Below are 25,500 nucleotides of genomic sequence, written 5' to 3'. Positions count from 1 at the left end.
AAGAGAATGGAGACAGAAAGTAGATTACTTATTGCCTAAGACTGAGGGAGTTATTGGGAATGGGGAATGTCTGCTGTCTGGGGGGTTCTTTTGGGGGGTTATGAAAAATGTTCTACAATGGACTGTGGGGATGATTGCACAACCCTGAATATATTGAAAACCACTGAAATATACCCTTTAAATGCATGCATTCTATGATATGTGAGTTATATCTCAATAAAGCTGTTGAAAAAATGTGTTTTGTTTATAGATCTTGCTGAGGGTGACAGGATTAGAAATGAAATATTGGGACCTCCCTGGCAGTCCAGTGGTTAAGACTTCACGCTTCCAATGCAGGGAGCACAGGTTCCATCCCTGGTCGGGGCACTAAGATCCCACATGCTGCGCAACAGGGCCAAAAAATAAAATACATAAAAATAAATTTTTAAAATATTATTTTTAAAAAAAGAATTTAAGGAAAAGAAATGAAATATAGTGTTTGCCTACCAAGATCAACAATTTACAAAATAGTTTATGCTCTAGACAGTAAGGATATTAAAAACAGATATCAGCCCGGCCGACGCTCGCTCACTTCTCGCTCCCTGCTCCTGGTGGCCCTGAGGGGGTGCGGGCCGGGGTCGGCCCCCAAGAGTAGGAGGTGCAGGGAGAACAGGTAAGGGACCCGGAGGGGGGTCCCCAGAGATGGCGTGGGCAAGCGGACACGGCCTGTGGACCCCTCCCCAGGGGTCCTGGGGCAGAGACGGCAGCCCCCATGCCCCCCGTGGCATGGCGTTTGGCCACAGAAAACGGTCTGCGAGTCGAAGTGTGGCGGCGGCGCACATGCAGCAAGAATCGGGAGAAGCAGGAGACAGCGAGGACAGGCCCAGGAGCAATGGCGTCCAAAGAGGAACAGGCAGTAACATTCTCAACATGGAACATGCCAACCAGGAGAATGAAAACAAGGATGAAAAGGGGCGAGATGCTGATAAAGGAGAGCCCGTGGCCCTTTGGAGGCTGGTGAATATTGTGTACCTAGAGGAAATCGTAGGCGGTTCTGCATTAGGCAGCCCATCCTGCAGTGTAGATGGGACATGACTCAGAGTCTTAGAGAGCCACAGCTAAGGATGAGAGAAGAGAATATGGAAAGGATTGAGGAGGAGGTGAGGCAGCTGAGGGAAAAGCAGTGAGTCATAGTCTGCGGGCAGTTAGCCCTGACCCCCCTCACCAGGACCATCATGATGAGTTTTGCCTTATGCCTTGAATCCTGATGTCTTCCCTGAAGGTAGTAGGGAGACACACCGTTTCCTAAACTTACATGTTTGTGATGTACCTTTGTTGTAAACCTTTTGGTGTTACTTGTTTCTTGTGGGTCTCCTATTACCAGCTTCTAATTGAATGTTGTGTTTCTGACCCAATCTGTAAGTTTCTATCAGCAGGAGAGTTTTACCTGTTGCATGGAGAGATGTTCATTATATATTGTGAAGTCAATAAAGCAGTTTAAAAAAGCAAAACAAACAGATACTAGAGAGCTATTTACCAAGCCATTTTCCTCTGCCGCCAGGACACACAGCTGGCTTTGTTTCCCTGGGGTGTGGCCACGTCCCTGAGTTCAGGTCAATGGAATGTGGGAGTCATGGGAAACATCACCTCCAGACATGTCTCAGAAAGTCCCTTCCCTATTCCCTCATCTGCCACCTAACGCCAAGATCCAGTAGAGTCCTGAGGCCCTAAGAGATGCTTGAGGCCTTCATCAGGACAGCCTGGGTGCCTGACTGACCGCATGGAGTCGGGGGAGTATCGAGGACAGGGCTCTGGGAGTGGTCTGTTCCAGGGCAATGGAAGGTAGAACGAGTATTAAAACTTATACTGATATCTCTTCAGGGAGGTGGACTTTATCACTGATGTTATTTAGAAAAGTAGGTTCCGGGGAAGCTTCACTTTCACTCATCACTTTCAAATGCTCCACAGGCACTGCATCTCTTTACGCCCACGCCCAGTGCAAATACTCCCACCGCCCACTCTCAGCATCCACTGGGTTCTGAGGAGCACCCCCAGCTCCAGTCCCCCAGCTTGGACTCATATGTAACAGTAATAACCATTTTTAGAGAAGCCACTGAGATAATATAAAAATAAGTAGAAGGGGGCTTCCCTGGTGGCGCACTGGTTGGGAGTCCGCCTGCCGATGTAGGGGACGCGGGTTCGTGCCCCGGTCTGGGAAGATCCCACATGCCGAGGAGCGGCTGGGCCCGTGAGCCATGGCCGCTGGGCCTGCGCGTCCGGAGCCTGTGCTCCGCAACGGGAGAGGCCACGACAGTGAGAGGCCCACGTACCGCAAAAAATAAATAAATAAATAAGTAGAAGGATGAAGATATATATGTGTTTTGGAGGTAAAGAAAGAATATCAGAGACTGAAAGAATTACTGGATTCAGATCTATTGGGACTTCCCTGGTGATCCAGTGGTTTAGACTTCACCTTCCAATGCGGGGGGTACGGGTTCCATCCCTGGTCACGGAGCTAAGATCCCACGTGCCTCGCAGCAAGAAAAACAAAACAAAACATAAAACAGAAGCAATATTGTAACAAATTCAACAAAGACTTTAAAAAATGGTCCATATCCAAAAAAAAATCTTAAAAAATATCTATTAATTGCCCACTTAGTCCTGTCTCTGAGCAGTGTATTTGCCAAATATACACAATCTAACAACTAAATACTATTTTAAAATTTATTATTATTATTATTTGCCTTTGAACACATATAGGAATATGCAGTGCACACCAATCCTGTTTTAATCTCATTTCAATTTCTCTTGTTTCCTTGGTCTCTACTCAAATGTCTCCTTCTCAGTGAGATCTTCCTTGATCATCCTTTTGTCAACTTCCACTTCTTCTCAACCGTCCTTGTTGTTTTTTTTAAAATTATTATTATTATTATTTTTGTCTGTGTCAGGTCTTAGTTGCGGCACACGGGATCTTCACCGAAGCATGCAGGCTCTTCGTTGTGGCGCGCAGGCTTCTCTCTAGTTGCAGAGTGTAGGTTTTCTCTTCTCTAGTTGCGGTGCGTGGGTTCCAGAGTGCTTGGGCTCAGTAGTTTGCGGCACGCAGGATCTCTAGTTGAGGCGTGAGCTCAGTAGTTGTGGTGCGGGGGCTTAGTTGCCCTGAGGCATGTGGGATCTTGAAAGGTGGATTCTTTACCATTGGACCACTAGGGAGGTCCCTCAACCTTCCTTGTTTTTATGAGTATTGATAGCTAGGAGTGAAAATAATAAGTAGGGTACTTAGTATTATTTAAATGATACGTGTATAAAATGTACTTACATGTCTGTGGTTATATTATGTCAATGGTTCTCAGAAAAGGGAATCCATTATAACTGTAAAAACGATTAAGGACCACAAAAAAGAGCTTCTGTTTAAGTGGCTTATAATATCTACATTTACACAGAGTTTAAAATGGAGACATTTATAAAATATTTATTTTTTATTTAATCATAAGAATAATAAATTCATATATTTTAATATATAGCATATCTTTATTAAAAAGTTTATATTTTCCAAAAGGACAAAAAAAATTGCGTTGCATTGGGATTACCAATGTTTAGATTTTTGCAAGTCTCTTTAACATATGACTGATAGAAAACTGCTGAAATATATTTTCTTCTGCATTAAATCTGTTGCTGTGTCACATATCACATAGCCTCTGGAAAACTCTAAAGAACAATTGTAAGAGAATGAGAGTGACCTGAAAAATAATAACTTAGTATTATTATTAAAAGAGTTTGATCTCCCAGGACCCCTTGTAAGAATCTCAGAGCTCCACAGTGGCCCATGGACCATGCTTTGAGAACCACAGTATTATGTCAATGTGTGTGTGTGTGTGTGTGTGTGTGTATAAAAGTTCTCCTCTGAAATCATTAAATATAGGCCAGGGGTGGCCTTGGATTAAAATGTGAAACATACACAGGGGATTCCAAAACCAAGGGTGCAGTTCAATATCATACACATCTCAACAACTGAAAAAAAGAAATCTCCCTATTATACGACTAGATGAAGGTTATTTAATGAAACTCAATGACCATTCTTAATAAAAATTTAAAGTAAAATAAGTATAGAAGAAACTATTTAGGTACAAAAAAATAATTTACAATGCCAAGAGCAAGTGCAGTTCTAAAATAATGGCTGCAGGAATTCCCTGGCGGTCCAGTGGTTAGGACTTGCTGATGTCACTGCCGAGAGCCTGGGTTCCATCCCTGTTTGGGGAACTAAGATCCCACAAGCCGCGTGGCACGGCCAAAACAAAGAAAATCATTTAAAAAAATTAAAATAAAATAAAATAATGGATGCTAATGACATTTCCATTAAAATCCAGGATAAACAAAAATATGCCTGTGACATGCAGTCAGTCAACCTTGCTTTGTGTCAACCCCCTAAGTAGCGACAAAAATAATAAAATGGACCAATCCTAAATATTTCCAAAGAAGACAGAAAACGCATTCATTTGCAGAGAGCATGATTGTTTTGCCAGGAAACATGAGACAGGCTCTTGAAATACAACAAGCAGTATTAAGATAGTAAGATGAGATACTTTGTAAGGTGGCTAGATGTATCAACAATATGTAAAAATACAGCAGCTTTTATATGCTCTCCGTGATAGCTGCTGGAAATTAGAGAGGAACTAGGATATCCCCAGAGTGAACTCAGCAAGATGGCGGAAGTCCCAGCCTTTATTCCCTCACAGAAAGACTGATTTAATAATGATACATGGGGCTTCCCTGGTGGCACAGTGGTTAAGAATCCGCCTTCCAATGCAGGGGATACGGGTTCGATCCCTGGTCCGGGAAGATCCCACATGCCGCAGAGCAACTAAGCCCGTGCACCACAACTACTGAGTCTGCACTCTAGAGCCGGGAGAGCCACAATTACTGAGCCCACGTGCCATAACTACTGAAGCCTGCACGCCTAGAGCCCGTGCTCCACAACAAGAGAAGCCACTGCAACGAAGAGTAGCCCCCGCTCACTGCAAATAGAGAAAGCCCGCGCACAGCAACGAAGACCCAATGCAGCCAAAGATAAATAAATAAATATTTTTTAAAAAACAAAAAAAAACAGTGATACATGGACCAAAACACCTTTATGAGAGGTCCAGATTCCCGTTAAAAAGTTTCAATACACCAGATGAGCACAATACGGACTCTCATGTAAAGAAGGAAGTGCATCTCCATTTACTGGGACTTAAGACGAATTGGTTCTCTCAAGCTGACATAGTCCATATAGCCCAGGGCTGGCAAGTCAGGGCCACACCTCAAATTCTTTATTTTATTGATTGGTTTCTCTGCCTCTCTCTCTGTTGATAGTGGGAAGGCATCAGGTCCCCAATTAGTGGTCTGCCACAGATAGACAAATTCTAAACTGGATTCTAGAAAGCTTTTCTCCCTTAAACAATACTGCAGCACATGACTACTGCCCTCTTCCCACCTTCCTAGCTTCATCAGTGCCTTCCGTTAGAGAACTTAATGAGAAGGCAGCTGGCAAGAGACTCTGAGATTGGGACTTCCCTCTGGCGAAGTGGTTAAGAATCCGCCTGCCAATGCAGGGGACACGGGTTCAATCCCTGGTCCGGCAAGACCCCATATGCCGTGGAGCAACTAAGCCCGTGCTCCACAACTACTGAGCCTGAGCTCTAGAGCCCACGAACCACAACTACTGAGCCCACTGCTTCTCCCGCAATGAGGAGCCCACGTACCGAAGAGTAGCCCCTGCTCACCGCAACTAGAGAAAGCCCGCACACAGCAACGAAGACCCAACACAGCCAAAACAAACAAATAAATAAGTAAAATTTTTTTAAAACCTTCATTTTCATTCAACCTGTCATGGACACCATAGAGTTACTCCTTTCTTCTCAAGGGGAAAGGTGGCGAAAATCTGCTATTTCCATTATTATAAGTGGCACTTGTGTTTGCAGAGGACTCAAACTCCCCTATTCAGGAAAGGACCAGTGAAGGGGTTGTGACTTGCTGTCCTCAGGGGTCTCCTGCACCTGTGGGGCTGCCCTACAATGAGAACGTGTATCTCAAGGACACGCCAGCTCACCTTACTGTGGGAGGGGCAGGAAGAGTTGTTAACACCTGGCTTCACTGCTACAAGGCAGCTCTCCCTCGGAATTGCTTTCGGTAACATCCGTTCCCCAGGTAGAACAGACGTATTGGAACAGTGCCTCACCTTGGTCTGGCAGTCTTGACTCCTGCAGAAAAGGGCTTCGGATGGAGGGAGAGTCCTTGACATTCAAGTGTCTTCTGCATGGTAAGGGAAACCTCTGGAACACTGCCTGGAAATCAGGAGCCCATGACAGTTTCATTAATGCAGTGCTCCTCCAATCTTTCAAATGCAGCCTACATGTTCTTCTTGACATGGGAGGGTTCGCATCCACAAAAGATCTGCTTATTGTAGTTTCTTTAGTCCCTACATCATCCCTGACTTTATGTATGTATGGCCTTGCCACAGCTTTGGGGCCAGTGGAATATACGGGTATAATTTCATGTTAAAGGCTATGCGTGTCTGTTGGAATTTTTCTTCCATGTATTGAAATGTTTGGCCTGTGTCTCTGTGAGAAGAAGTCTCCAAAAGAACGTATATAAAGTAAATCAAGCAATGCATCAACAATAAGTGCATCTGGTGTATATCTATATAATGGAATACTACTCAGCCATAGAAAAGAATGACATTTTGCCATTTGCAACCCCATGTATGGACTTGGAGGGTATTATGCTCAGTGAAATAAGTCAGACAGAGAAAGACAGATATTGTATGGTATCACTTTTATGTGGAATCTTAAAAATACGACAAATTAGTGAATATAACAAAAAACAAACAGACTCACAGGTACAGAGAACAAACTAGCGGTTACCAGTGGGGATAGGGAGGGTGGGAGGGGAAATATAGGGGTAGGGAATTAAAACTATTATGTATAAGCTACAAGGGATATATTGTACAACACAGGGAATATATCCAATATTTTATAATAACTGTAAATGGAATAAAATCTTTAAAAATCGTGAATCTATCGTACACTTGCAACTTATAAAATATTGTACGCCAACTATACTTCAATTTTAAGAAAGTGCGTCTGGGTAACGGCATGATGGTGTTCTACTACACATATCATTACAGTGTTTCCGCGCGTTTGAAGTTAATCCCAAATACAAAGTTAAAAATTGTATTATTGAGGCAAAATGTATTGTGATGAACACAGCTCTGCCTTCTCAGGAGAGGAGGCCTTGGGCCATCCAAATAGTGTACCTGATAGCACTGGCTCATGGGAGTACCCCACTGATGCCACATGGTGGATGAAGTCAATTTACAAGTGGATGATGGTCCCCAAACTGTAGGTTGTGTCTCAACTGGTACCTGGGCTGGATCCCCAGCACTATGAACAGCACAGGTAGCCCAGTGCACACAATGAGTAACTGTTACGGAGAATTCCGGAGCAAACCAAGCATTTCTGATATTTTCTTACCTCCTTCTGCCTAAGGTATGACACAGAAAAGAGATTTAAACATCACAAGGCCATCACTTCACGGCAAGAGTTGGTGAACAAGGTGAAGGAAACAACCTCTGATGCCCAGTGGATTTTTCCATGTTATATACCTCCCTCTGCAGCTCACATCCTTGGCCCAAAGTCTGAGCTGCATTAGGGGTAGGAGTGGGGCTGGCAGGTGGTCTGTGGGAGTAGTAAGGAGTGGCTACATCCCTCACACGTTTCCCTGAGGAACCTCAGGGCATAAATCTCATAGGTTCCACAATGCAGAAAGGCATGGGAAGCAGGGATAAAATGGCTTCAAGGAGTTTGCAAGATAAGGTGTATTGGTGATTTGGGCCCCAGCAGAGATGCTTGCAACTTTGCATGAAGACCAGACATTTATTTCAATTGTTGATTCTTTTTAAACACATGATGTAAAACGTTATTGATAAATGTATCTCTTCATGAACTGAATGAGGACTCTTGATTTTACATATACATGGATACTGTGAATTATTGCTAAAATGAGGTACTTTTATTCATGTTTTTCATCTTCATGGATGTAAACTCTGAAAACACTTGTCACATGAATTTGCGGTTGCAGAATGAGTTTTGTGATAGCGATGCCATTCAATTTTTTCAATCATTCTGAACTACAGGCTAAAAATGGCATCGTAATTTATCACTCAAAATGATTTTTAATAATTTATCAGTCAGCTAAATTAGGTCCTCTTTTGATTTTATTAGAGGAAAGAAGTAGAAATCACTTGATATAGAAAAATTTTTCTGTATCACCAAATAAGACTTTAAACTGTTTCTTTGAGGTCCAGGGATTTCTAAACGCAGAGTCAAGGCTCTGTGTTAAGATTCTGGTGGATGACGCAGAAACCTACTGTCTTTGGTAAATTGGAACAAGAGGGATTATGAAAGGGGAGGTGGGACATATGTTCATCAGTTGCAAGACCTAAAGAATCTCTGGGATTTCCAGCCTCAGCCAAAAGGACACGAGTGACCAGAGCATCCCGCTGAAGACATGAGTCCCCAGAGTCCCTGTCTGTCTTGGGATAAATAATATCTATCTCCACCCACCACCTTCCTATACCCTCGTTCCTATAGTCAGTACTAAGAATATCAAAACCACAATAACAGTCACTTAGAACTCGCCATAAAACAAAGTGATTGAAAAAGGAATGGTCTCTTCTTAACTGAGAGAAATCCCAATGGAACCAGAGTCAAATTTTGAAGCACAATTTGTTAGCATTTAGGATAAATAAACATTCCTCATAGGCAAAGTCAGGCAGACTCAGTTTGTTATTTGACTTTGGGAGAGAGGTGATTTACTTTGTTTGACTTAGTACTTGTATTCTTTTCCTTTTGGTTACTTAAGTGTCATAGCTACTTTTACTGCCAGATACTGTGCTGGACATTTTTTCCTGTATTAATTTATTTATCCTAAGACAAATCCCATGAAGTAGGCAGGATTATGTCACCTTATTTTACAGATGGGGAAACTGAGGCTGGGAGGGTGAGCACCTTGCTGGTGTCCCCACAAGTAGAAAGTACCAGAGCTGGGCTTGAACGTGGGACCAAAGTCGGGCTCCTCCTCTCAACCCTGTAAGTGAGTACGTGCTAATTTTGAGACATCCAAACGGCACTTTAGAATTTAAAATAAGCCCACAGCTACCATATTAGGATTCTAATGGGGGCTGCACTGATAGAGTAGTTTGAGAACAGCTGACATCATTAAATGCTTTCGTATTTCCTTGAAAGTAAGGTGGGTGCCTCCATTTATTTAGACCCCTTTCTTGGCTACAACTAGAAACAAAATTATGAAGTGAGAAAGCTCACCAGTGAAGGCAACATACAGTAAAGGTAGGAAACCATCCACACACAAGGCTAGTAGGGAGGTTACAAGACAGAAGTAGTAAAATCGTCTGTATCCGCAATAAGCCGTTAAGGGATACGCAAAACAATTAGATGTAAAATATGACGTCAAAAAGCAGTAATTGTAATGGGAGGAGAGTATAGATGCAGGGTTTTTAAAATCCATTTGAAATTAGGAGATCAGCAACTTAAAACAATCATATATATATTATATGTGTGTGTGTGTATATATATATTTAGACTGCTATACAAAAACCTCATGGTAGACCCCCTTTTTTTCTTTTTTTTTTTTTTGCGGTATGCAGGCCTCTCACTGTTGCGGCCTCTCCCGCTGCGGAGCACAGGCTCCGGACAGGCAGGCTCAGCGGTCACGGCTCACGGGCCAGCCGCTGCGCGGCATGTGGGATCTTCCCGGACCGGGGCACGAACCCGTGTCCCCTGCATCGGCAGGCGGACTCTCAACCACTGCGCCACCAGGGAAACCCTCTCTTCCTCCTTCTTAACCTGTGGAAACCACTGATCTTTTTACTGTCTCCACAGTTTTACCCTTTACAGGATATCATACAGTGGGGATCATACAGCATGCATCCTTTTCCAGATGGGCTTCTTTCACTTAGTGATATGCATTTAGATTCCTCCGTGTCTTTTCAAGGTTTGATAGCTCATTTCTTTTTAGTACTGAATAACAGTCCATTGTCTGATGTGCCGTGGTTTATTTATCCACTCACTTACTTAAAAATCTTGATTGTTTCCAAGTTGGGCAACTATGAATAAAGCAGGTACAAACATCCTTGTCTGGTTTTCATGTGGACATAGGTTGTCAACTCTTTGGGGTAAATAGCAGAGAGCCTAATTGCTGGCTTATATGGTGAGAGTATGTTTCATTTTTTAGAGACTAACGAAGTGCCTTCGAAGGTGGCTGTGCTGTTTTGCATTCCCACTGAATGAGAATTTCTGGTGCCTACATCCATGCCGGTGTTTGCTGTTGTTAATATATAATCTTGTCTAAAAACCAAAAGAAGGAAAAAAGAATTAAAGAGGGACAGGTGAAGGAACTACAGTGAGGAGTCCTCCACTAGAAAAATTTATTTGATCAGAAACTGAGGCGCAAGGGGCAACTGAGATGGAAATTAACTTGCATCCACCTCCAGTCCATCTGACATGTCACCGCTACTAGACATCCAACCTGAAAGTACCACTTTCTTTACAATGCACAGATCATCAGTGCTGGAGGTGGACTTTCTGGCTTTGAAAATGTACAATTTTGAGCAAGTTTCTTGCTTTCTACACTCGGCTGCCTCAACTATACAATGGAAATTGTAATCGTTTATAGCTTATACATTTGTAGCAAGGATTAAATGTAATAAACTGTGTTTCTACAGTGTCTGGCCATGGTTAGCAATCAAATGTTGCTACTCTTTCTATTACCACCATTGTTATTGGCTGCAGATATCTTTGCAATCCAAGAGCATGTATGGAAGGTGACAACTGTATGTTTCCAGCAAAGAATGTCTGCTGTTCCTCTTCTCTGGGCCAGGCACTGTTCTAAGCAAGGAAGAGAAAACCAGATCTTGCCCCTGCAGTTACGGAGCTAAAGTCCAACGGGGCTCGCATCCATTAACTGAGTTTACTTTTGTAAACCACAACCTCGTCTTTGCTGCCAAAGATACGCATGATACCAGCCCAGCCATAAAAGAGAACACTGACCAAGTCATTGGGAGTGAGGGACCAATCCCCCAAGGATGGGAAGGCTGAACTGAAATGGAGAGCCAGCTAGGCAAGGAGGAAGGCAGACATGAGAAAGGATAAGCTATGAGCTGAAAAAACCCCGAGCCAGTGGGAAAAGCTTTTGGAGTAATAAAAATGTGTGGACACAGTCCTCTTTGAGAGATACCCGTCCTCGTAATGGAATATACTTGCACCAGCACAAGCTCTGTTCAGCAGAATTCCTCACAGCTCCAAGTGCTGTAAGAGAGATTTGACTGCATACTTGGGTCCATGGGTCTACAGACTCAGAAACCATGAGCTGTGTTTGCTTCTCCATCTAGTTCAGAGAGAGGAAGTGAATCTAGGTTTCCTTCTAGTTCTGAAAATTGGTGATTATGTGGCTTTCATCAGTGCTCTAACCTAGGAAGAGCCTATGACACGTTTTTTGACAAAAAGGACAAGAAAATAGTAGTCAACTTTTACTGAGAGTTAAGTTTGTGTCAGACTGGTAAATTTTACACACAAACACACACAATTTATTCATCATATAAAACCTATGGTGTGGCACTTTTATTAGCCATCTTTTACAAATGAGAAAACTGCATTAACTTATATAGACAGAGTAACTGTCGTACGATCTGAGACTGCAAACAATATGAACCCAGGTCTCCATGGTTCTCATTACTGTGCCCGCCGCTCCCTGGGGACGGAGGGGGAGCTGGCCGCAGGACCTCCCCAGCATCCTGTGGGATTGAGGAGAGCACCACTGCCGCCCCCTGGTTGGGACTTACCAAACCCTGCCAATGTGCTCACTGATAACGCAGTTCATAAATGTGTCCCTCGTTAGTAAAGGACCTTCTCGGTGGTTCCCGGTCCTGCTGCCCCACAGAGTCACTAGTGGAGTTTAAATAGTCCAAGTGTCTGGGATTTACCTCAGATCTATTGAGTCAAAATCTCCAGAAGGGGGAGCATGGGGAATCTGTATTTCTTTAAAAGCTCCCGAGTGATTTGATTGCACAAGCAAGACAGCAAACCTCTGGCCAGAACTCTCAAATATACTTTAACATCAGTGGATAATTTGTGATTTTAAAAAAGCTTCTCGGGCTTCCCTGGTGGCGCAGTGGTTGAGAGTCCGCCTGCCGATGCGGGGGGCGTGGGTTCGTGCCCCGGTCTGGGAAGATCCCACATGCCGTGAAGCGGCTGGGCCTGTGAGCCATGGCCGCTGAGCCTGCGCATCTGGAGCCTGTGCTCCGCAACGGGAGAGGCCACAACAGCGAGAGGCCCGCGTACCGCAAAAAAATAAAAAATAAAATAAAAAAGCTTCTCCCTCACACAGAGCAATGTAAACAAAGAGGAACAAAGGGTGTTGCTCACCACCCAGTCCTACAAGGATTAAGTCACTGAGGAAATTAGAACAATAACAGGATACTCTGTGCTTTGGAGAAGCAGTCCCCTTAGATAGAGACATCTCGGGAAGAATTTTAATGAACCCAGATTCCTGCACCTTCCCATACACACACACACAAAAATACCAAACCATTAACTGAGATATCTGATCCTTGTGACTACGCGTAATCTCTTACCGAGATGTATGCTTGCCTGCACGTATTCCACAGCCAAAAATCATATATGTATACTGGCTTCTCCCCTGCCTCTTCAGAGCGGTTCTCTCAGAGCTCCTGAGAGGCTAGAGTCCTCAGTAAGGTGCCCAAATAAAGCCCAAACTCACAGCTCTTATGTTGTGCATTTTTCCTTCAGTCAACAGCAGAATGGCAAGAGAGTGGGGCTGTGCTATCGTTGGGATTCTGTCCCCAGGGAGCTCACCACAAGCCAGCAAGGAAAGAAGAAGAGAAGCACACAGTTAGAATTCTGTGTAATGAGTTCCACACTGGTGTGCACACAGGGTAACAGCAAAGGGACTCAAGGAAGGCGACCCTGGATGGAATGACTTCTGAACTTAATCTTGAGAAGACTGGGGGATGGGGAATAAGGAAGAGAAGGGAGGTACAGGTGGAGGAAACACGCAGCAGCATAATTGCCGCTAGGGAGTGGTGAGAATGACGTGTCTGGGAGCTGCAGGTAGTACCGTGTGTCTGCACAAACGTCAGGCCTGGGGCAGAGTGCTACAAGATGCCTGGAGGAAGGAACCAGAGTTCCATCTGTCAAGCTGGAAGCACCTAGAATAGGCCCGTGAACATCCAACAAGCAGATGTGGAGCTATCAAGAGAGGCCTGGGCTGGAGACAGGGCTTTGGTGATCATAAAAGTTGTAAGTGAAGCCATGAGTGTGGTTTAAATTACCAAGCTCATGAAGAGAGAAGAGAACTGACTGTCAGAAAAGTCTAGACAAACAGAAGGAAGGGAAGCCACCAAGGAGACTTATAAAATAAGGGCGGAGGGCTTCCCTGGTGGCGCAGTGGTTGAGAATGTGCCTGCTAATGCAGGGGACACGGGTTCGAGCCCTGGTCTGGGAGGATCCCACATGGCGCGGAGCAGCTGGGCCCGTGAGCCACAGCTCCTGAGCCTGCGCGTCTGGAGCCTGTGCTCCGCAACAAGAGAGGCCGCCATAGTGAGAGGCCCACGCACCGTGATGAAGAGTGGCCCCCGCTCGCCGCAACTAGAGAAAGCCCTTGCACAGAAACGAAGACACAACACAGCAAAAATAAATTAATTAATTAGTAAATTCCTACCCACAACATCTTCTTTAAATAAATAAATAAGGGCAGAGACACAAGAGGGGTCACAGTGGAAAGGAGGGGTGAAGTAAAATCTGCAGAGTCAAGCAAGATAAAGCAGGAAAAGGGCTCATTAGACGTGACCGCTTGGAATCCAGCCTGTGGCTTCTGTCTCCTCTGAAACAGGAAGTGAACATGTCTGCTGAGAGAGAGGGCAGGCATTCTCATGCAGGTGTGAGTTCAGGTTGTAATCTGACTAACTAACCAAGGCCACATCACAAAGGCTTCAGCTCCTCTGCCTTCCTTCCTACAGGATCTGGCGGTGGGGTTTCTACTGAGTATTACTCCTTCCGTTGGCTAATGTGGAGGTTGCTTCAGACACACCAGAATTCCAGAGTGAGGGTCACACCTAACACTGACCCTGCAGCATCTGGAGATGGGTGTTCTAATCCTCCCGGGTGCAAGATCACAGGAGGTAAGGAAGAGGAGGTTTTGAGGACAGATATGAAATGCAAGGTAAGAATGAAAAACTGTCTTTTAAACTTAGTGGTTGAGTGGACACTGTCGACCTTGGAGAGAAGAGTTCCAGTGGTCGACTGTGGCAGTGGCTGGAATGGAGTGCGTGGAGGAGTGAGTGGGTGACGGAATGGGGCAGAAGGAGAGAACATCGTTGGCAAATTCTCTGGACTTTATCAGGGTGTTGCCTTTAGAGATTGTTACTATAACTTCTGGGTCCCCCCACAATGACAGACATAGGGATAATATAAAATTATGGATTTGGGCACAAAGCCTCATTGCCCAAGCATAAAATAGGCCAGTGTTAAACTCCCACTAGACCATACAGCTACGGAGAGTGTCCGCTGGTTTGAGGCACTCCAGCCTGCACAGTTCCCACTGAAAGTTGATGGTTCTGGCTTACAAGTCAGGGGCGTGTGAGTTTAAGGGAATCTGCTCATGGGATCTGCCCAACCCTGGGTAAACTTGACAAAGGAAATGATTAACAGAATTGCCTGGAGCAGCGATGACAGAATCCAAAACCAAAAGGGAAATACAGGATGCCTTGTCTAGGACACTTAGACATTTACCCGGAGGCTTGGCAGTTAGCCTGGATATAGGAGGATGGGAACCTGGGACTTTGTCGTTGACACCCTAGTTGCTGTTGCGTCCCCCTATCAACCCTTTCCCAAAGGCATCACAATGTCCTTGGTCATTGTACATTGATGGAAGGTAGCTGAGTTCCATCAGACAAAGAGGATGAGCTCTGTTAACAAAAATAAAACAACAGTAATGTTGATTATAAACAGCAGCTCTGGGTCTGCAGGCATCCTCTCCTCCACCCAAAGGACAGAACCCGACATCAGCAGCAGAGATGAAACCCAGGATAACCAGAAATAGGACTTCAGCAAGCAGCAGGAAAGGCTGTGCCAGGGTTGATCAAGCAAACCAGACAAACCCAGACAATCGCATTTGTGTAAAATAACAATAGTCAACATTTTATTCTAGTCCACATTTCACACAATACTCTCACATACATCATTTCTTTCCATTGATCGATGACAAGGAACATATTCTGAAGTGGCTCCTGGAAGAGAATGGTCTGGATTTATTTGAGCAGAGGGAGGGCAATAGTCCAGCTCAGAAGAAACAAGTAAGGTTGCCAGGATTGCCCTAAGCAGACACACACTACGGGATTTCAGTGCGGGCCCTTGACCTTGTAATGCACAGCAATGGAAAACTCAGGCTTCATTTTAAGATTTTCCTGCTCTCCATTAATGGGAATCTAATGACAATCTCATTGAGATATTTGCTATCTACATACCATCTCTCATTGGCTATGCCATCAGCACTGTCTCCTCAACACGGCAAAGGAGAAAATCCTCCTCTCTTACTCTTACTATGTTTCCGAATAGGATAATAAGCATAGAAGAAATTAAAAGGTGTCAGTCGTCTGCCTCAGGGTCAGCAAACTTCTTCCGTAAGGGGCCAGGTAGTAAATATTCTAGGCTTGATGGGACACATAGGTCTCTGCTGCTACTACTCATCTCGGCCATTGTAACGTGAAAACAGTCTGTAACAAATGAGCATGGTCACCTCCCAGTGAATCTTTATTTATGGACACTGAAATTGGATTTTCACATAATCTCCAAGTGTCACAATGTATTCTTCTTCTTTTGGAAATATCTGCACTCCCATGGTTCATTGCAGCATCATTCACAAGAGCCAAGCTACGGAAGCAACCTAAGTGCCCATCAGTGGACGACTGGACAAAGGAGATGTGGTACATATTTATATACCACAGAATATTATTCAGTCATGAGAAAGGACATCCTGCCATTTGCGACAACGTGAATGGAGCTTGAGACATTATGCTGAGTGAGATCAGTCAGACAGAGAGAAACAAATACTGTATGGTATCTTCATACGCTAAATCTAAAAAAGTCAAACGTGTAGAAACAGAAAGTAAAATGGTGGCTACCAGGGGATGGGGGATGGGGGTATAAGACAGATGTCGTTTAAGGGCACAAACTTGCAACAAGTAGTAAATAAGCCCTAGAGATCTAATGCACAGTATAATGAATATAGACAACAATATTATATTATAATAATCAGACCTGCTAAGAGACTAGAACTTAACCATTCCAACCACTAAAAAGAAATGATAATTATATGACGTGACAGACACGCTAATTATTGCTACACTGGCGATCATATTACAACATATAAATGTATCAAATTAACCTGTTGTACACCTTAAATTTACACAACGTTATACGTCAGATATACTTCAATAAAAAAATAGTTTTCCAAGATAAATAAATGAATAATATTATTCCTCCTTTGATTTTTTCAATCATTTAAAAAATGTATAATCTATTCTTAGCTTTCAGGCCATGCAAAAACAGGTGTAGGGCCAGATGTGACCCATGGGCCATGACTTCCTGACCCCTGATCTAACTCACAAAAAGCCCCCAGACCAGATGGATTTACTAAATAATTTTCACTAACCTGCAAGGATCAGATAATTTCTATGCCATTTGAACTGTTTGTTCTGTTAATGTATCACTAACCCTATGCTTTAAATTTGTCAATATCAGTATCTTTTTATCTACCATCTTCTCATCCTAGACTGTAGTTCTCCAGGGGCAGCGATTGTGTCTGGCACCCCCTCCCTCTTTGTCGCAGGCTTTTTGCCAAGCAGTTTATTAATAACGTTTGTGCCGTGGCTGATAAAGGAGGGTGAGGAACATGGTGATAGCAGGGTTTGAATCTCAGCCCTTTTCTAATGGGATAAATGAGACACTCCTTTGGCTGGGAATTTACAGCCTAGGCTGAAAGGACTTCTTTCAGAGAGGCATCATTTCTCACTGCCCTTCCCAGGGGTAGATGAAATTAAGCAGGTGTCCTCCAGGCCGGCTTCTGCCATCCACCCCAGTCCAGAGGTACAGGACGCGGTTACAGCTCTCTGGCCACAATCCGGCACTGTTCCCTTAAGGATCCCCTGGTAGAGGACTTGCGATTATAATGTTGGCCACTGGGGGGAGCTTTCTCCACCCGCAGCCACTCTGATACAGCTACATGTAAAAAAATGAAATTAGAACACTCTTTAACACCATACACAAAAATAACCTCAAAATGGATTAAAGACCTAAATGTAAGACTGGACACTATAAAACTCTTAGAGGAAAACATAGGCAGAACACTCTCTGACATGAATTGCAGCAATATCTTTTTCGATCTGTCTCCCAGAGTAATGGAAACAAAAACAAAAATAAACAAATGGGACCTAATTAAACTCAAAAGGTTTTGCACAGCAAAGGAAACCATAAACAAACCAAAAAGACAACCCACAGAATGGGAGAAAATATTTGCAAACGATGAGACTGACAAGGGATTAATCTCCAAAATTTGCAAACAGCTCATACAGCTTAATATCATAGAAACAAACAACCCAATCAAAAAATGGGCAGCAGACCTAAAATAGACATTTCTCCAAAGACATACAGATGGCAAGGGGCACATGAAAAGATGTTCAACATCGTTAATTATTAGAGAAATGTAAATCAAAACTATAATACGATATCACCTCATACCAGTCAGAATGGCCATCATCAAAAAATCTACAAACAATAAATGCTGGAGAGGGTGTGGAGAAAAGGGAACACTGTTGGTGGGAATGTAAATTGGTATAGCCACTGTGGAGAACAGTATGGAGGTGCCTTAGAAAACTAAAAATAGAGTTACCTATTGTATCATCCTGCAATCCCATGCCTGGGCATATACCCAGAGAAAAACATGGTCCGAAAGGATACACACATACCCCCAATGTTCACTGCAGCACTGTTTACAATAGCCAAGACATGGAAGCAACCTAAATGTCCATCAACAGAGCAATGTGATATATACATATAGAATGGAATATTACTCAACCATTAAAAAAGAATGAAACAGGGCTTCCCTGGTGGCACAGTGGTTGAGAGTCCGCCTGCCGACGCAGGGCACACGGGTTCGTGCCCCAGTCCGGGAAGATCCCACATGCCGTGGAGCGGCTGGGCCCGTGAGCCATGGCCGCTGAGCCTGCGCGTCCGGAGCCTGTGCTCCACAACGGGTGAGGCCACAACAGTGAGAGGCCCGCGTACCGCAAAAAAAAAAAAAAAAGAATGAAATAATGCCATTTGCAGCAACTTGGATGGACATAGAGATTATCATACTAAGTGAACTAAGTCAGAAAAGGCAAATATTATATGATATCACTTACATGTGGAATCCAAAGTACAATACAAGTGAACTTATTTACAAAACAGAAACAGGCTCACTGACATGGAGAACAAATTTATGGTTACCAAAGGGGGAAGGGGAGAGAGGGATAAATTAGGAGTATGGGATTAACAGACACAAAACAGATATAAATTAGATAAACAACAAGGTCCTACTGCATAGCACAGGAAACTATATCCAATATCTTGTAATAACCTATAATGGAAAAGAATCTGAAGAATTTACATATATATGTATTATATATAATGGAATCGCTTTGCTGTACATCTGAAACTAGCATAATATTTTGAATCAACTACACTTCAATAAAAATAAAGTAAAACAAAGAAAAATTTTAAAGGGTTGCCTCCTGGCAGTAATGCCAGGGACTGGAGAAGTGGAGGGGGCAGGGGGACAGAAGACTATTACTTTTCACTTTAAATTCTTCTGTATCTTTTTTTTTTAACTGTACAGCGTGGAATAAATTTATGTGCCTTCTTTCCCTCTCCCGTATTTCTCTTTATAGCATGACTGCACTACCAATGAGACTTGCAGACCTCAAATTTTTGGCTTTTGAGTTTAAAAACCACAGTCCAGATATAAATAAAAACTATTTCTAGGAATCCAACCGCAGGCAGAATCTATCTGCACTCACACATTTCCCATCCTGACTGATTAAAAATCCTCTGGTCAGCAGGGAAGAGGAGAAAGCTGGATCTAAGATCTTCTAAGAACAATCACGGGACATGTTTATGTGGAGGTCCAAAAAACTGCCTCATGACCTGTTTCTCAACAAATTCATCTCCTGGAGTCAGGGGTACTCGAACTCCTAAATGAGTTCGGGAATCTCAGAATAGAGAGGTCTGAGTCCCATTTCTTGTATGAAAGTCCTGGGGGGAGGGGGGGCAGCAACCCCAAGACGTTTTTGTGTTTTGTTTTGTTTTTATTGGCTGCACCAGTTCTCAGTTGTGGCACACAGGATCTCATTGCTGCGTGTGGAATCTTCATTGCGGCATGCAGGATCTTTAGTTGTGGCATGCGGGACCTAGTTTCCCGAGCAGGGATCTAACCCAGGCTCCCTGCATTGGGAGCACAGAGTCTTAGCCACTGGACCACTAGGGAAGTCCCCCCCAAGACTTCTGCACACCCTAGAAGGTCTGGAGGGAGCTCACCGATTCCCACTCTGCCCCAGTGGGACCTGTGGGAAAGCCTTTTCCCCACGTGGTTGAGAGTGGTGGAGCTGGGGAGTTGCTGCCCAGTGACCCTGGGAGGACCTAAAGCCATAGACAAGAGGATGAAACAGACACACTCTGGCCACTACGGCCAAAGACCAGGGGGGAGTTGGGTTGTCCGCAGAGTGGCTGAGGTTAGAAGAGATGAAGGTTGTAAAGCAGTGCGCTGGTGGCTCCTCCTCGTGAACCTTCAGGAAATGTTAGTTGTTCCTTCCGTTTCTTCTTCTCTTCCTCCTTCCCTCCCTCCCCTTCAATCCCTTCCTCTGTCCTGCTAACTCGCCCCACCCTGCCCCGCCCACTTCCTCCTGCTCTGGTCCCACCTCCTCACTCTGCCCCTGGGAGCCCTCCCACTTCCTCTCCTCCTAGAAAACCAAGAGCCACTGTGTTTAGAATCACCTCCTTGGAGCTCTAGACAACCTCTGATTTTAAATGGTGTTATCAGTCACACAAATTGGTCATCCCTCCCTTCCGAATCCTACTAAAATGATAACAGACGATGTTAAAAAGTATATTAGCCACAAGGACAGGGAGAAAGGGAGAGAAGGCCCTGGCAGGTAAAAAAGGTCACTTTGGAAGATGGAAAGCAAACGGCAGATGAAAGGAAGTTACAATCTACCTAGAGGTGAATCAATTTACTCAGGTGAAGCCCTGAGAAGCTCCGTACTTGGAGCACAGGAATTACCAAAGGTGGGGAGACAGGGGTGACAGCAGCTTCAGGCTGTCTACCTAGTATCCTGTCACCCTTCTTTCCTACCCAGAGAACGTGGTTTTATTCAGGGATACAGGGTGCCCTGTTAAAAATAAAAACTCCTTTTTGAATTAAATAAAGGCCATCTGAAAACAAACAAACAACAAACAAAAACTCCACCCTGAGACTCTTGCCACTAGGGGCAGCCATGGGACCCATTTCTGGCCAATGAAAAGTCCACTTGGGGACTTCTAAGGATGCCTTCTTGAATTAAGGCATGAGCATGAGCTTTCCCCTTTGCCCTTCCCCATTCCTCCTGCCCAGTAGTGATCAAAGTGCCCAGAAGGATGCCAGAAACAGGAAAGTCACATGCTGAGAACGGCAGAAAATGGGGGGCACCACCGCTGCACCAGCCTGGATCACTCCCACTAGATTTCGTGTTATACTCCTTTTAAAAATCAACACTTACCCTGCGAAACCACTTGGTCAGGTTTTGTTGGGGGCTTTTGAACCCAATCCGTAACCCAAGCAATTGTTGTTGGTTGACCATTATATACCAAGTTAAACAGCTACATCGCTTCTCTGATCCCACAGTCAGACAAAAAGCCCCTTCCTCCCCCTCCTCAGAGGCCAGAAGTTTAGTCTTTAAAGAATGAGTGTAGGGGAGAAGGAGGAAAGCCCCGGCGCGGCGCGGAGTGGGCGCTCTACGGGGACGCTGGGCCAGGCACCGGGCTGTGCGGAGAAGTGAGCGCGCTCCCCTGACCCCGTCCTCGCCACCCCAAGCCAGAAGGGGCGAGCGCCGTCTGGCGGCGTCGGCGTGCCCTCGGCCCGGCCGGCTCACCGCCGCCTACCCTCCCGTGCCCCTGCCCAGCTGCCAGGTCTGTGGTGGAAGCAGCCCCCTCCCAGGAGACGTGTCAACAGTTTTGGTGAAGAGCTTGGAAGATTTCTTAAGAAGAAATATGAAGGGCACTGGTATCCTGAAAAGCCATACGAAGGATCAGGGTTTAGATGTATACACGCAGGGGAGAAAGTGGACCCAGTGATTGAACAAGCCTCCAAAGAGAGTGGTTTGGGCACTGATGGTGCTCGTGGCAATCTGCCGTAGGATCCTAGTGTTTGGATCGACCCATTTGAGGTTTCCTACCAAACTGGTGAAAAGGGACCAGTGAAGGTGTTTTATGTGGATGATAATAATGAAAATGGATGTGAGTTGGAAAAGGAGCTCAAAAACAGCTTTAACCCAGAGGCCCCGGGTTTTTTGTTGTTGTTGTTGTTGTTTATGCGGTACGCGGGCCTCTCACTGTTGTGGCCTCTCCCGTTGCGGAGCACAGGCTCCGGACGCGCAGGCTCAGCGGCCTTGGCTCACGGGCCCAGCCGCTCCGCGGCATGTGGGATCTTCCCGGACCAGGGCACGAACCCATGTCCCCTGCATCGGCAGGCGGCCTCTCAACCGCTGCGCCACCAGGGAAGCCCAGGTCCCGGTTTTTATGCCCACAAGTGACCCAGCCTCATCAGCGTCCAGCTCTCCATCTCCTCCCTTTGGTCACTCTGCTGCTGTAAGCCCTCCCTTCATGCCCCGGTCCACTCAGCCTTTAACCTCTATCACTGCCACTTTTGCTGCCACCAAGTTCGGCTCTACCAAAATGAAGAATAGTGGCCAAAGCAACAAGGTTGCACGTACTTCCCCTATCAACCTCGGCTTGAACGTGAATGACCTCTTGAAGCAGAAAGCCATCTCTTCCTCAGTGCACTGTCGGCATGGGCTTGGCCTGGGTAGCCAGCAGAAGCCACAGCCACAGCAACAGCCATCCCAGCCACCGCCGTCACCACCACCGCAGCAGCAGCAACAGCAGAAAACCTCCGCTCTTTCTCCTAACGCCAAGGAATTTATTTTTCCTAATATAAAGGCTCAAGGTAGTAGTACCAATAGAATGTTCCCAGGTGACAGCCCCCTTAACCTCAGTCCTCTCCAGTACAGTAATGCCTTTGATGTGTTTGTGGCCTATGGAGGCCTCCATGAGAAGTCTTTTGTAGATGGCTTGAATTTTAGCTTAAATAACATGCAGTATTCCAACCAGCCATTCCAGCCTGTTATGGCTAACTAAAAAAAAAGAAAAGATGTATCGTACAAGTTAAAATGCTCAGGCCCAAAGGGGATTTTTCTTTTTTATAACCTCCTTGAGATTTTTTTTTTAAGCTTATAGTAAGGATACATTCAAGCTTGGTTACAAAAATAAAACATGCATCATTTTTCACTGCGAACCAAGCACAAAGTTATTTTATACTGACTGTATATTTTAAAGTATACTCTCAGATATGGCCTCTTACAGTATTTAAGATATAGCAAGGACATGGCTGATTTTTTTTCCTTTATAAAAAATTGGCACAGGGCTTCCCTGGTGGCGCAGTGGTTGAGAGTCTGCCTGCCGATGCAGGGGACACGGGTTCGTGCCCCGGTCCGGGAGGATCCCACGTGCCGCGGAGCGGCTGGGCCCGTGAGCCATGGCCGCTGAGCCTGCGCGTCCGGAGCCTGTGCTCTGCAACGGGAGAGGCCACAACAGTGAGAGGCCCGTGTACCGCAAAAAAAAGAAAAAAAAAAAATTGGCACTAATAAGTGGGTTTATTGGTCTCTTCTAATTGTATAATTTACTTTAGTACAAAGTTTGTAAAATATCTAAGGTTATATATATATTGTTTCTACGACATGGTATTGCATTTATATCTTTTTACTACAGGGATCTGTGACAGCAGCAGCTTCATGCTGTATTGTTTTTACTGAAATTGTAAAATACCCATTTTAAAGACATCAACTATTCTAAATTGTGTACAGGATATTCCTTTAGTGGTGGAATTAAAATGTATGAATATTTGCTTTTTGAAAAAATGTATTTTCTGTTAAAGGTTTAAAGATTTTTGCTATATATTGTGGAAGAAAATGTAATCATAAATATTAATTTTGTACCAATATTGTGCAATACTTGAAAATAACGGTATAAAAGTACTTTGAGTCAGGGTCTTACATGTTAAGAGGGACTGAAATAGTTCATATTAAGTATGTATTAAAATTCTTTAAAATTAAAAAAAAAAGAATGAGTATAGGGGGTGGAGTCAAGATGGCGGACTAGGAGGACGCAGAATTAACGTCTCCGCACAACTAGGGTACCAACCAGGCACCGGTGGGGGACCACGGACACCTAAGGGGACGGGAGGAACCCCCAGCGACTGGGTAGGACGTGGGGTGTGGGGGAGAGTGAGGGGGGGAGGAGAAGTGGAGGCAGGACGGGACCAGCACCCCTGAAGGGCGGCTGGGGGAGGGGAGGAGTTCCTGCACCCAGGGGGACCCACCCACGGTTAGGGGTCCAGCGATGACAGGGGAGACCCTGGGGGAGACCAAGAGGGGGTGGCGCAGAGGACAGGAAGGGAACATGGCAGTGCTTTCCCTGTCCACTTAGGCACCGGGGAGCCTCTTGGGCTCCTGGTCCTAATCCTCTGCCCTCGGAGCCTCCCTCCTACAGTGCACAGCCCAAGCCCCGCCCCTACACACCCACCCAGGGCCCCACCTCTACACTCGGAGACCCCTTCTGAGACTCCCTCCAACCGCTGGGCAAAACCCCACCCACACACCCTCACCCAGGGCTTACCTCCAAACTCCGGAACTCCACACTCCACAGGTGCTGCCTCTCCCCTTCCACGCAGGTCCTAAGCAGAGGCCCCGCCCCACACTTGAACGCTGCCCCCCCCCCCCCCCCCCGCCGAGTCTAGGCCCCGCCCTACGTTCTAGCGTCACCCTACCCAGGCCCTGCCCCACCCTAAACCCCACCCCTGCCTAAGTTCCACCCCCCCAAACTCCTCCCCCCATAGCCAAGGCCTTTTTTTTTCTTTTTTCTTCTTTTAGGTTGGGGTTTTGTTTTACCTTGTTGTTGCTGATTCATTTATATATATTTTTTCTAATCTTTTATTTTTCTAATTTTATTTTATACTTTGCTATTGTTCTGCTCCTTTTGGCTTGTTCCCCCCTTTTTTTTTTTTTGCGATACACAGGCCTCTCACTGTTGTGGCCTCTCCCGTTGCGGAGCACAGGCTCCGGACGCGCAGGCTCAGTGGCCATGGCTCATGGGCCTAGCCGCTCCTTGGCATATGGGATCTTCCCGGACCAGGGCACGAACCCGTGTCCCCTGCATCGGCAGGCTGACTCTCAACCACTGCGCCACCAGGGAAGCCCTGTCCCAGTATAATTTTTTAGAGTGCCTTATTTTGTTAGCAAACAAAACTTGGGTCCACTCATCCACTTGCAGTAAAGCCAATCTACTGACACTGGGTTGTGGTGAAGGAAAGTGTAAGGTTTATTGCAGGGCGCCAAGCAAGGAGTCCAGGCAGCTAACACTCAAAAGGCCTGAACTATCCAATGGCTTTCAGAGAAAGGTTTTTAAAGACTGGGTGAGGGAGAGGGTTGCAGGGTACACAATCGGCTCGTGGACATTCTTCCGATTGGTTGGTGGTGAGGCAATCAGGAGTCAACATCATCAACCTTCTGGTTCCAACCAGTCTGGGGTCCACGTGTTCATGGTCAGCATACAGTTAACTTCTTCCACCTGGTGGGGGTTTCTGTATTTGCAAAACAGCTCAAAGGACATGGCTCAGAATATTATCTTAGCCCTTGAGGAGGAACCAAAGGTCCTCGACTTTGTTTAATGGTTAAACTATTATTTTTTTGTCTTGCTTGAATGTTTTCCTTTGTTTCTGCATTTTCACACTTTGATTAAATCTATTCTTTGGAACTCGGGAAGACCTAGGAATCTAAAGTTTTTATGAAAACAAAAGGCAGGCACAGGACATGGGGGGATCTGTCCTGGGAAGGCCTCATAGGGTCCTGCTCAGTTACAATTTTACCCTCAAGTGTGCTGGTTTGGACAACAAATTATACAGCCCCCTCCTTCTCCATGCCTTTGCCCAAGCTGAATTTCCCACCTGAAATGCCCTCTGTTTCTGTTTCCTCTTCCAATTCAAATCCTTTATTTCCTTTGTACCAAATTCAAGATTGTCTGTGCCAAACCACTGCTCACAAGTTCC

General features: G+C 45.2%; 1 protein-coding gene, 1 long non-coding RNA gene and 1 pseudogene across 2 annotated transcripts in view; 2 read left to right on the top strand and 1 right to left on the bottom strand.

The window, feature by feature from the left end:
- Positions 1-24,165, bottom strand: part of LOC111183876 (uncharacterized) — a 29,847-nt gene extending 5,682 nt beyond the window's left edge. Inside the window, exons 1-3 of the long non-coding RNA XR_002647132.3 lie at positions 24,072-24,165; positions 6,194-6,299; positions 1,295-3,227 (exon numbers count right to left, since the gene is read on the bottom strand). This is a non-coding gene — a long non-coding RNA (uncharacterized LOC111183876). The remainder of the gene's footprint in view (positions 1-1,294; positions 3,228-6,193; positions 6,300-24,071) is intronic.
- Positions 872-3,618, top strand: LOC149748684 (protein BEX1-like; annotated as a pseudogene).
- LOC111183874 (protein Tob1-like) lies at positions 20,162-24,158 on the top strand. Its single transcript, XM_089914705.1, has one exon. It carries the CDS (start codon positions 21,609-21,611, stop codon positions 22,533-22,535), a length of 927 nt encoding a protein of 308 aa, XP_089770831.1. The 5' UTR covers positions 20,162-21,608; the 3' UTR covers positions 22,536-24,158.
- Positions 24,166-25,500: the final 1,335 nt, after the last annotated feature.

Source organism: Delphinapterus leucas, chromosome 7 (assembly GCF_059928025.1).
Source record: "Delphinapterus leucas isolate spDelLeu-1000000601 "Yukka" chromosome 7, BTC_Dleu_Yukka2, whole genome shotgun sequence".
Taxonomy (NCBI): Eukaryota; Metazoa; Chordata; class Mammalia; order Artiodactyla; family Monodontidae; genus Delphinapterus; species Delphinapterus leucas.
The sequence above is the reverse complement of the archived record's forward strand: the minus strand, read 5'-3'. Positions and strand labels throughout refer to the sequence as shown.